The 12,855-nt window shown below is 40.5% G+C and overlaps 1 protein-coding gene across 1 annotated transcript in view; it reads right to left on the bottom strand.

The window, feature by feature from the left end:
• Window positions 1-6,167: 6,167 nt before the first annotated feature.
• The window catches only part of LOC108117263, a 47,817-nt gene continuing 41,129 nt past the window's right edge, over window positions 6,168-12,855 (bottom strand). The window contains 2 exon segments of the mRNA XM_017229616.2: window positions 6,168-7,319; window positions 7,424-7,712. Of these exon segments, the coding sequence (XP_017085105.2) occupies window positions 6,982-7,319; window positions 7,424-7,712 (627 nt within the window). The 3' untranslated portion in view covers window positions 6,168-6,981.

Raw genomic sequence — 12,855 nt, 5'->3', positions numbered from 1 at the left:
TTTTTCTCTAAGCTGTAAAACACATTTAAAAAACGTATAGGCAAACCTAATGAAAAATCCTTCAAAATGTATTGGAAAAAATGAAAGCACACACATTTTCCCCTCGTGCAGTCACAAAATTTGCAACTAAATTGAAACAGGAACAGAAACCGTAACCGAAACAGAAACAGAGTCACAGGACAGGAGGCCAAATGTGGGCCTTGAAACATATGTAGACGCACTTAAGCCAACTCACACACCTAGCAGGCATAAATCATTTATTTGCAAATATGCATATTAAATATTCTATAAATTTATTGCCCGGCAGGCGCATAGGCCATAAAACAAAAGCCAAGGCAGGCCAAACAAAACCTTGTCAATGGACCTGGTGACCCGGTCACTTTCCTGCCCCGTGCCACTCCCCTTTCCCAAAAGCCGCAACCCATAAACAACTGGCCACTGCAGCTGCTAGTAACATGTGTTTCTCCATATACGTATATATAAATAGACATATATCTGGGTGTTTTGGCATTGTCGGTGTTGCATATTACAGATACTCCTGTATTCAGGGCCCAAAGCATTTAAGCATTTGGACTTGCTGGAGCTATTTATTTTATTTAACGCTTCAAGTGCAAAATGTTTCTGCAAGAGATGCAAATTTATTGGGCCTAAACTGACCAGAGGGCTTATATATGTATATATATCTTCGAATACATATCTATATACCTTTGCGTATGTGCAATAAATGGGTAAATGGCTGCCTCGGAAAAGTTTGCTACAAAATCTTCGGGCAGAAAGTTGTTTGTTTCTTTCTGTCGTAGTTTCAGCCGGAAATTGCGTTAAGTGTCCACTTAAGTTTCATACAATTAACTTTAAGTTAGACTTTGGCAACTGCAACAGTAAAAGCAACACAAAATTGCAGTCGCAGCAGCAGCAACTTTAAGGGGAACAGCAACTTGTTGGGCATTTCGCACAAGTTCAACGACTTTAGTTTGTTGCATTTTTACGAGGACGCGAATTTGTTGTTCGCTTTTGCATCCACCGAATTAAGCCAAAAGTTTGTTTCCAAACTTGTTTGCCGTAATTTGTTTGTTTTGTGGCCCGAGCACAGAAATCATTAAAATTAAATTAGTGCACAAATAGTTTGGCAAAGCAAGTGGATAGTCAAAGCGAAACAAGTTATTAAATTTTGAGCTTTTCGGGAAATGGAAAAACAATCCCTTAATTCTACCAACAAAAAAGCGAAAAAAAAAAAAGAAGACAAACTCTGGAGCGAAAACTAATAAAAAGCAAAACAATTTCGGAGCTATTCGATGGAAATAATGAAGAACGTGAGGCATTTGCCGGTTCTGGTTTAGTTGCGGCATATACTCGTATCAAGAAGTCCTCCGCCCCATCGAGGGCACATAAAAACAAATTTTATGACAAAAGTTTCGTCCTTGTTGTTCTTGCAGTGTGCGAGGCGACGAATGAAAAACCAAACAAAAGTGTAAATAAATACAAAATAAATTTGATGAAAATTGTGCAGAAAAGTTCATTTAATATGGATTAAAAGTTTTCTTGTTGTCTGGGCGGTGAATCGTGCGAACTGTGGAACTGTGGAACTCGAAAGCGAACTCCCTCGAGCTCGTATCTGTCTCTCTACGGCTTAATTCGATCTGATTTGATGGGCATGGGGACTTGAGAATGGCCCCAAACACTGCTTTATGATGATTGGCATTGGCATGCGAGACCACTGTCACCAGTAATTGGATTTTTAAGCAGTCGAATTCCAGATTTCTATGCTGGCAAATTAAATTATATGGAAACTTTGCAACAGTTATCCTTGGCTCAGATCCTGCTGCATAATTCATTACAACTATGTGGAAATTTCGATAACTCACAAGTTTGGAAATTTGTGCGCAAATTAAATTAAGCTGTCACTGCCCATGCCACACCCTCTCACACCCACATCCTCACTTCTCAGCATTTTTCCCCTTCTCAACTCAGTTTTCCTGAATTTTCCTCACAACACTCAGGCCACAGAAACTTTCTTTGCAAAGTGTCAAGTTTCAGTTGTCGTTGTAGACGTTGCCGAAATTATTTTTTGAAGTTTATTACACGAAGGCGAGCGCGTGTCCAAGTATCTCCCGCCCAGATATATATATGTATATATATATAATGGAAAGACTCCTACTCCAAATCCAATTCTCGTGTGTCGTGTCGTGTGTGATGTGCTCCCCCGTGCTTAGAGATCATTGACCAGTCCGAGCTCCAGAGTCCCGGACTCCTGGACGCTGGTCAAACTTTTCCACACTCATTTGGAGCACTTGTCCGGCGATGACAAAAGTTGCCCAGTGCAAATTCAATAAGGCGACACTTTGCATAAACGAGGCAGGTCCGGCCAAAGTTTCCACTTCTCCAGTCCCTAAAAAAATTTAAAATGTTAAATGTTAATTTAATGAACCCTTTTTCCCGAGGCCTGAGTGCGAAATTTAGTTAGGCGGAGTTTGGAGAGCTTACCTTTGCATGTCAAGGAATGCTGAAGGGGCTGGAATATACTTAAGGAAAAGTGTGTTATCTTTCAAAAGCAACATTTTCAACTAGAATAAATTTTAAAAAAAAGAAATAAAGTATGCAACTTCTTAAAAAGTGGTTATTGCTAATAAGCTAAAAACTCACAACGAACTTTGGTTATGAGCACATATGAATGCCCAGCCTCAGAGATTCTTGAGTGATTGACGTCATCTCCATTTTGCCAGCTGCTGCAGTTGCCGTTCGGCCTTTTCCTTTCCCTATAATATATATTAAATCTGCCTTCCTTTTCTTGCCATTGTGACCGGCACTCAAGGAATTGCCAACTGACAACTGGCTTTCAGTCCGTTCGAAGGCATCACATCTCATTGCACTGTTTATTCATGAGACTGCAACACTTTTCTTAATAAGTCTTCATGTCCCTTGTCCATTGTAAATGGCCCAATGTCCAATGTCCAATGGCCAGTTGGCCCGTTGGCCCTCGGTGCAAACAATTCCGGATGAAAATGTCCATCTGGCATTGAGGTCCCGCATTTCGTCCATTTGCAGTTATGTGAAAAGTGTCACATCTGCCGCTGAAGGAGACAGTTGGTGGGAGAGCAAGGCTCAGCATCGCATTTATTTATTTTCATTGCTGCCCTTACTGCTGCGAGAATATATATTTGTGATAAAAAGCAGGCCAACGGACCAAGTAGTTGCTCTGTCAACTTTAAATGAGTTCCACAGGCGTGTCAAATCTCCCCGGGGGGACTTTTCGGGTGCGAGGGTTAAAAAGACAGTCGGACTGGAGACTGGACCACATCGCTTATCGGCGATGCATTGTCATTTACTCGTATTTATTGTGCACTCGTGGTGCCTCATTTGCGTTTTGCTTTAAGTGATTGCAAATTTGCTCGGCGGCAGCTTTAATGCGGTCCGAGTCGAGTCCTTGCTCTATTAATCAGAGCATTCATGCACACTTAATGCACATTTTCGTTAATCACGCTCCATGCACATGGAACGCTTCTCGTCAGCACAAATATTACCATTAAGCGGCGATAAATATCGCACATCCGCCGTGTGTGTATCACGTGTGCGTATATATGGCTGTTTTCGAGAAAACCCCATGGGGGTCCCTCAATCACGCGGGATAACTATGCACTGGCAGTTGAGGTGAGAAAAAACCTTCCACCGACTTGACGGTATACTGGAAAAATATAATAAGCAACTTTAGGAGATATAAATCTTCTTAGTTTACTAAACCTAAAACATAATGACTGAACCGACTTATAGTAAAAACATTCTCGCCTTAAACAAGAAACCAGAGCCCCAATCAGCGCTCACCAACCACCATTCCTAATATCATTTCAAACATTTTTAAACAAGAAAATCTTGATGAGAATTTTCCCACGGTGCAAGATGGGGGATCTCCTGCACTCTGCTCTCTAAACTCTGTTCGATGATACTGGAGCGAAAGTCAAGTGACAGTCCCCCGGGCGCTGGGTAACTATAAATTTGAGCGGGAATCAATGGAATCAATTTACGCTGCTGGCCAGTGCAATGTCTGGTTTTTGCCAGAGTGTCTGGTCAGAGAGAGAGGGGAAGAGGAGGGGGACTGGGATTGGGATTCCAATGACGACGGTGAAGCGATGACGCGACAACAGCGTTAGTTGGCCATTTGAAATGCACACTTGACATCCTGCGACACGCAGGTCAGGAGGATATTGCAGGATATTGTGAGAAAGGCAAACAGAGAGCTCGCCACCCCAACCTCTCTGCTCATAGAGCCGTCGGGAATCGGGAATCAGGAATCAGGATTCAGGATAACCACCAACCACCGGCGATTGTGGCGGGAATGGAAACATCATAAATAAATCAATTTGTAATTCGATGCGCGTAGCTAATTGATTTTAATTGTGCTCTGCGGTCTGTCAAACTCAATTTGGTTCACTCTTCGCAGTGCATTGCGGATTTTTGCAGGACCTTTGTGTTCCTTTTTTGTTGTTGTTGCAGGACACGTACTCGCTGACGTCTAATGGCACGTAAATAAGCCGCGGTCCTAGTAACAACCGAGCACAGGACATGTTCATGCCTTTTCCATGTTCTGTGCCATCTGCAATGCAAATTAGTTGACTTCAATTAGCAGGCACTGCATCATTTCGCTGCCCACAATTCAGCTAGTGTTTTGGTATCGCAAAATACTAGGCCCTGTCCTGGCAAAGAAATAAAGTATCTAATTGGCCCTTGCAATAGGCCGTTTGCAATCAGAGCGGATGTTGAGAGGGCCGAAACATGCGTGGGAAATGTTGATCGAATAATTGAAGGATCCTGTTGCAGTGCATGCAGCCATCCCTGCCTCCTAATTGATGGATGCATATTCAAATTAATGTGTAACTTGATCCAAGTTAGAAAATTCTCCAAGGCAATGGAATGCATTTCCCTGGTTATTTATTTCAATTCGAAAGACGACCCAAATCAAATTGTAAATAAAATCTGCAAGTGCAGAGAATCTTTCCACACAACTGCTTTTTGGCCTTCTTTTTAATTGCCTGAGAAATATGATTCTAAATAAGTGTAATTCCACCATAAAGTTCCTTAAAAACTGATTGTGGAAGTTCAATTGGATTAGTGAAAATAGATTGCATATTTCCGTTTGCTTTGTCGGAGATCCTTGTTGCTGAAGTCAAGGACTTTCCGAATTTGCAACCGACACAGAGCCGCATAACTTCAGTTCGTATTTTGATACATTCTGTTGCCATCAATTTCAGAGTGGTTGCCATTATTTCCATCTTTTTTCAGTGCTTGTTTGTTTGCAATTTAATTTAAATACACAACAGAGGACTTTCCAGATGCTGGGCAAACGAATGGAAATTTGAATGTGTATTTTTATATTTGCTCGCCTCTATTTGCTAAAATATTTTCTATGCGAAATCACGCACAATTCGAATGTTTCTTCGCTGTGCAATTTTATCAACAACTAAATATACGTATGTTTTATATGAAAAGCAAAGAAGAAACTAACCGAAAGGGGATCCTTATGTATATGTAGTACAATTATTTGTGATAACAGACAGAGAGAGAGAGAGGGGGAACGAACCCTCTTGGAAATAGGAAAAGAAAAGCGAAACGACTTCTCTCGGCCGCAATTGAAAAGAAATAACAAAGCGCGCTTCAATAATTTCGGAAAAGCGTTGGGGAAAAACTAGGAAGCACAAAATATAATACAAAATGCGCATGCAGAACGGAAATGGCAAGAGGAAAAAAAACAGAAAAGCTAAGGAAAAATGCAGGAAAAGCGGAACGGGAGTGTGCATTGCATTGTACTAGATTCCTTCTTCTATATTTCTTTCAGATCTTCCGCTGCGTAACGGCAAGTTTTTTCACACTTTGGCAGGCAAACTAAATGCAGACAATAACCAGAAAGGGTGGTCTCTTTCTCGCTGAGAAAGAAAAGCTCTCCTTTGTTGCAAAAATGTTGAGTAAGAATTCTTAACGCCAAAAATCAACAGTGAAAATTTGTTGAATCGGAAAATCCCTTGGGTCACCGGTCAGAAAACCTAGCCAAAATACAAGAAAATAGGGTTACAGCTTAGAATTAGCACTATTTTTAAAAGGAAATTTAATGGTTCTTCAGATTAACTTACCTTTGAGCTCCACTTTAACTCAAAGAAAAACCCATCGGTGATTTAAAATTAACACACATTTTATTTAATTTCACCACCATTTACAATATGCCCATACAAGGCTTTGATTTATTTACTTTAAATTAAATTAAATTAATTTAATACGTTTCTTTAAATATATTTTACACACATTTTCCTCCCTCTCTCCTTCGAACACACACCTTTGATTTCTGGCTTTCTGCTTTTGTTAATCAGCTCGGCTTAGATTTCTGTTATTTTGCACATTAAAAGTAGAATCGGTAATTTCATGTACGGGTACTTAGCATATTCATTCATTTGACTTTATCTCGTTCATGTAAACATTTATATTCGAATTGTGTATGTCCTGCTCTATAGGTTTCAAACTCCTCTGTTCGGCTGACCAACCTCCTGGTTTCTTTCTTTACGACTAGGCTAGTTTATAAATGTTTGCTTAAACTTAATTTGTTTTCGTTTTTCTCTTTAGCTCGCTAGTAGACACCACATCTTCGAGTGTGGCTTTTTTTTTGGTGTAAAATTAAGAGTCAACATGAAAAGCAGTCATCAAATGAGAAGATACATGAAATTAACAAAGTTGGGGCGTTCCCTAGACCTGCTTAAATAATAAATCTCGAACTGAAATTTGTATCTCTGACTTCAAATGGCTCTTCTAAAATGTTCTGTTACTACTAGAATGACTTTAAGTATGTTCAAATGTTCGCGTGATAAACGTTTAATCAAGCCTTTCGTTCCATGTTATGTGATCACTTAAATACTTATTAATTTCGCAGGTATAGTTAACAGACCCCAAAATAAATGTATATATGCTGAATTACTTAGGGATTTAACTAACTGGTAACATACACGTCTAGGCCAGATTCTCGGATTCTGTCCTTGATTCTGGCCAGGCCAGTTGCTGTCTGGACGCCTTGAAGGCGCTGCAGCTGGACAGAGGAGCTGGACACTGCTGCTGCTGCTCCTTGCGCTCCATGGAATGTGCCATCGAATGTCTGGCTTCCGTCTTGTATTTCTGGCTGGCATCGCAGCTCTCAAATGCAGCCTCAATTAGCCGGAATAAGCCAGCTAGCATGGCCATTATAAATGGCGCCATATAGACGCCGGGCAGGAGTCGCGATGCCGCCGATGCCGAGGTCGAGAAATACGAGCTGAAAAAGTTCTTCAGGCTCGAGTCGGATGAGAGTGTAACTGCAAGCGGAAGACCGGAAGGGACGGCGAATAAAAGAAAGCAAACCGGAAACGGAAGTCAGTTGGTTCTGATGTAATTGAACTGGCGACTACCGATAACTTACCACGTGCCGGTATCGGATCCTTTTGCGGTGTTCCAAGCTCGATTTCCTTGTACTCCTGGTACAGATCTCCGATTTGCGCCGAACAGCGCAGAAGTAATCCTCCTGGATTCGGATTTGGGGCATAAACCGGTCCGCCATGGCCGTAAACCGAGTTCAGGCCATAAGCGTTATTGTAAATGGCCGGATTGACGCTGGAAAAATGAACGCCCTGCAGTTGCAGCTTCAGCGAGATCCGCGAGGCAATCAGATTATCGATGGTCCGTATGTACTGGGTGTCCACATTGGTTATCTGTAAAATAAATTGCATAATAATTTTAGGTTTTTACTTTTCTTTTGAAAGATTTTTTTAAATATTTATAAAGTTTGTGCCTCAACAAGTTGATTTTTAGTCTCTAAACATTCAGGAAACAACAAAGGAATATTTCTCATATTTATTTAATTTATTCAGAGCGTCAAGAGATTTGGTGTTTAGGGACTTACACTAAAAGGTATTTCTATATTTTTAGGCATAAACTATTTAACTCCCCAACTCTTTGGCTAGAACTAAAAGGTGGATGAAATTCTTCATCACTTAAATTAGTTAGTTCCCGAACAGCTTGTAAAGCCCTTTGTTGGGAAAATCTTATCTTGATTTAAAGTCGTAGTTTTGCTCAGTGCTTTGGGGAAGCGTACAAGGGGATTATAATTTTAGACTGCGCCTGTTTATTTTACGCTCGCAAATGCATTTGCATATTTTAAGGCGCTCGAGGGGCCTGTGGCGAGGAGAGGCTTCGGCATTTGGCAACGTTTAGCCCTCACGCTCGTAATACTTTTGTTTGTACTTCTCCTTTTGGCCGTTTTGGACGGACCGAGCAGAAGGAAAAAACTTTTGCCAGCCAGCATCTTGTCGCCATTTGCAAGTTGGCACAGTTTGCCAAAGAGCAGTGGCGGCGGGTAAGGAGGGAATTCTTTTTTTTTTTTTATGAACGAGTATGTTGCAAGGCGGGGTGGGTGGAGTATCTGGGTAGTCAGGGGATTTGCCACATGTGCTGGGAGACACTTCTGTATGCATGGAAATTATGTATCAAGGAACTTTATCTGTGTTAATGCAATGCAGCAAAAAGCAGCGGCGTCTGAGCACAACACAAACACACAAAAGGATGGAAAAATGAGTTAGAAACTTTGCCCGACGGAAACATGCCCTTCAAAAGGAAAGAAAGGAAAACGAAATGCAAATACAAATAAAAACTAAATATGTTGTTAAACATTTAAAAATTCTCGAAAAATTACAAATCCTTGAGTTAAAGTGGCAACCTTGTAGGGGTTTTAGTCTATATTACGGCTTATCTTAAGGCATCTTAAGAAGTTTTTATTTAAAATATTTATAATAAAAGTACCAATATATTTTAAGATATAAGTTGTTCTGCAAACCAATTTTTATCATTCAAAAACATAAACTTGGAATACAAACATTGCTATTCTTGGTAACTACATGCACTTAATACGACAACAATGTTCCCTTGCCCCTCGAAGTAAAGAGAAGCCGGAAGCCCACACAATTGCACACATTAGTGGCTGCAAGGACTGCTACCAGGACATGGGACACTCGACATGGAACTTGGGACATTGGACATGGCCAGCAGAGCACCGCTTGGACCAAAAAAATCTCAAAAAAAAAAACGGCTAAAAAAGCGACGCATTTGACGACAGTTTTAGCTAGTTGGTTGCAGGCCTTTGCCAGCTTCTCTGAGCCTTTGGTTCGGCATTTCCTTTTGCTTTTTCTGTTTGAAACTGTATTTCTTATGCGCCATTTTTGCCTTTCATTTGGCCTGCATCCGCATCAGCTTTCGCCTCCTTGTCCGCATCCGCATCCGCATCCGGATCTGTTTCTATATCCCTGGCCACGTCCATGTCCTCGCTGCGTAAGTCCACTTTATTTGCGCCAGCTCTAAGATGCTTAAACTTGCATTTGGCTTAAATGCTGCCAGCAGCTCCTTCATGCGAGAACAGCTTTTATGCTTAATGGCAGTTATTTAGTGCAATTCACTGTAAAATTGTTGCCATAGGAGAATCTGCCACTCGCCATTGCCATCGCCAAGTCTCTTTCCTCTGTGTGTGCGAAAGGATTTGCGCTTTGATAAATAATTTTTCCCCATACGCATGTGCATGCCAAAAAGCAGATGTTTAAGCAGCAGAAGTTCTCCTTCCATTTCCGTATTTTTCTTGCCAGTTTTCTAAATATTTTGGTAGCTTCCTCTCTTTGCATACATGGCAATTATATATATATATATATATATATATATATATATAAAAAAGTTGTCTCTGAAGCATTCAGGCCCAAAACTTATGTGTGAATTTCGGCAATGGTTGCATTTTGTGCTGCAGCTTAGGAGCAGTTTTGGAAAATGTCAAAATTAATGGAGAGTGGGTCCGAGATAAGCCTGAAATAGAGCTACTTTATGAGAGCACTCCGGATCGCCTGGGTTTTCGTTATGGAACATTTTCGAGTAATCCGGTTTTTGCTTTATTTTATTTATTGTTGAAATATTAGCACATGTGGGGAAGATTCTTTTAGAGAATGTTTCCACAGGCGGGTTTAGGTACAAGTTTCTGAAAACGTATACCTCTCTAGGAAGGTGATGGAAGTTGGGAAAACACTCAAGGGAATGCGACTTCCTTCAGTTAAGAATATTAAAGCTTTGAATGGTTTTGAATTTGTTTTAAGAACTATGCGCTTTATTACGAAGACATTTGCATGTTTTGATTATTCTTAAACCTTTTTTAATAAGGATTATATTAATAATAATCTCACCGTGAATGATATTAGACACGAATAGTTTTATTTTACTTATCTTTAGTATCTTATCCCTACTGTATTCGGTAAAAATACTCCATGAAAGCAGATTTTGAGCTTAAAAAGTGCAATAAAACCTTTAGAGCTATCCTCTATTAGTTTTACTTATTTATCTGCTAACAAGACTGAATAATATCTGAAATTTTTGGTTTTTACCAATTTTATTCCCCGTGACACTTGCTCTGCAGGCATAAATTTCCATGCGTTCGTTCAACCGATACCCTGGTGGCACCGCCCTCCCAGACGATGCAAAAATACAATAAATATATTTTATATTTCATCCAATATAGTGCACAATTTGTCCCTCAGCCCTTTATATATATATATATATATGTATGGGTTTTTGTGTGTGCAATGCATTGCCAGCGTATCAATAACAAATAAATTGTGGATAGCACTGCAATATCTCTGAGAATGGTTACTGGTAACTGGTAGCTGGTTTACTGGCTGCCAAGAGTGCTTGGAGGTATGTACGGCTGTATACATATATATAGAGATGTGGCATATAGAAGAGCAAAAACTATGGCATAAAGGAGCTGCCAACTGCTGGCTTCGAAGCTTTTTTCAATTTTCCGCTAAATTTGGCAGGGCTCAAGTGCTATTTGTCTTCATTAATGCGAATGCGCCTAGAAGTTTGGCAAGCTCCCCTGGAAGATTCCAACGTTCTTCCGTCCGTCCGTCCGTCCGCTCGTTCGTTCGTTCGTTCAACCCTGATGATGGCAAATTCTGCGTGGCATTTTTAAGCCGACGCCAAATGACATGCAGCAGTTATTAATTGGCAATTTACATGCCGAATGATTAATGCCTGGGCCCCAGGGCGGAAGCAACCAGGAGCCCGAAATGGAGCCACAGCAGCAGTCTTAAACCGAAGGCACATATGTCACCGAGGTGGATGTTAAGGTACACATGCGGTCAAGAAATTAGCAGCCTTATGCCATTCTGCTTTAGCTTCCAAAACTGCTTTCTTTTTATTTGAAAAACTTTTAAAAACTTAAACTACTGTTCCTTGTCTATAATTTTCTATATTTATGTTAAATTTTCTCAACAAATTAAATTATACATTTAATAATAAAAAATAATAATTAATAATTAATAATATTTTCCTTCATAATTTCATTAATTTTATTACCATTCTTGAGCTAGGAAACATATTCCTTTACTACCATTTTGACCGCTGCTGTGCTCATGTGCTGTCGAATGGTTTCTCGGGCGTTTTTGGGGGTGAAGGAGTTTTGGGTCCGGACCTCTTGCAAATTACTCCTGTGGCATTTTACCGCAAAAACTTTTGTCAACAGAAAGTTGTGGCTCCTTGCCGGCGCACCTTTTAACGTAAACTTTGCAGGAAATGTCGGAAGTGCCTGAGTGTGTGCGTTGGTGTGTTTTCCGCCCACGAACACCCCACATCCTCCTCCAGCCACCACCCCATGTTGATTTGCACAGCATGAAATATTCATTTGTTTCCTGTGATCGGCAATTGTAATATATCTTCCTCCTGCGGTATCGTTTTCTACTCAATTTTAGTCAATGTCTGCCACGTTTGCTTACTGTTTGTTGTCTCTCAGCCATTGGTTGCCATTGCCAAAAGTTCTCGATGTCCTTGCAGCTTCTTTTCGGGCCACCCTTTAGACACCCTTTGACCCGCCACAGTCGCACCGCACCACAGCGCACAGCATCACTGGCATTTTTGGAGAGACATTGCCGATAAGCTATCATTTCATTTCCAGGCAACACAACCCGTTTGAATATTCTTCCCACCCACAAACCCAGAATTTTCTCCCCCTCGTTCCGGCTGCGAGTTATTGCGGTGCAAATGATTTGAATTCATTTATCATGTTTAATGCGAGATTGCCAAGTGCGCTTCTGGAATGTGGCAACCATTTTTCAACGGCATTGACAACAGTACAGAATTTTGAAGACTAATAGAGAGGGTCTCCTTAAAGAGGATTTCTGCTAATAAAATCAGCAACCAGAAATAGGAGTTTCTTCTATTGGGAAATATTTTTTATTCTACTACATTTGAGTTCTAATCTATAAACTATAGACAAACGCTCTATTAGTTCATCCTAAAAGTGTAATTGAGCTAGTAAAATAGACAATGAACAGGAATTTTCCCATTTAAACTGTTGTTTGATAATCGAAATATTTCTAAATATATTCAAAATTCATTTTGGGGTAAATTTTCTTTTATTAGAGCTCATAGCCCAGACCCTGATAAAAACCCAAATCCTATACAGCCGATGCACACACACACGCCCAGTCAAGGTTGATTTTTCATCCCGCATTATATTTTCCCAACCGCAAACCAATTGGAAGCTTTTGTGATAGAAAATTATGCATTCATCCTAAACTAAACCCCAAACCATAAACAATTTTCTCAATCGCTCTGCAGGACTCATCCTTAGCATACCAAGCAGCAGCAGCAGTTGCAGCTCGAAAATCAAAAGGGAGGATTATGCAGTTGCACTTGCCGTTGAATGATGAAAGAAGAGCAAAAAAAAAAAAATAACGTGGGCAACCTGTTAAGCACGTGGATTCAGGATACACAGACTCCTTAGTTTCGAGTGCCTCTGGCTCAGACACAACCCTTTTCAACCGCAAA

Source organism: Drosophila eugracilis, unplaced genomic scaffold (genome assembly GCF_018153835.1).
Source record: "Drosophila eugracilis isolate 14026-0451.02 unplaced genomic scaffold, ASM1815383v1 contig_75, whole genome shotgun sequence".
NCBI lineage: Eukaryota > Metazoa > Arthropoda > Insecta > Diptera > Drosophilidae > Drosophila > Drosophila eugracilis.
Note: the sequence above shows the minus strand (reverse complement) of the source record. Positions and strands in the feature narration are given on the sequence as shown.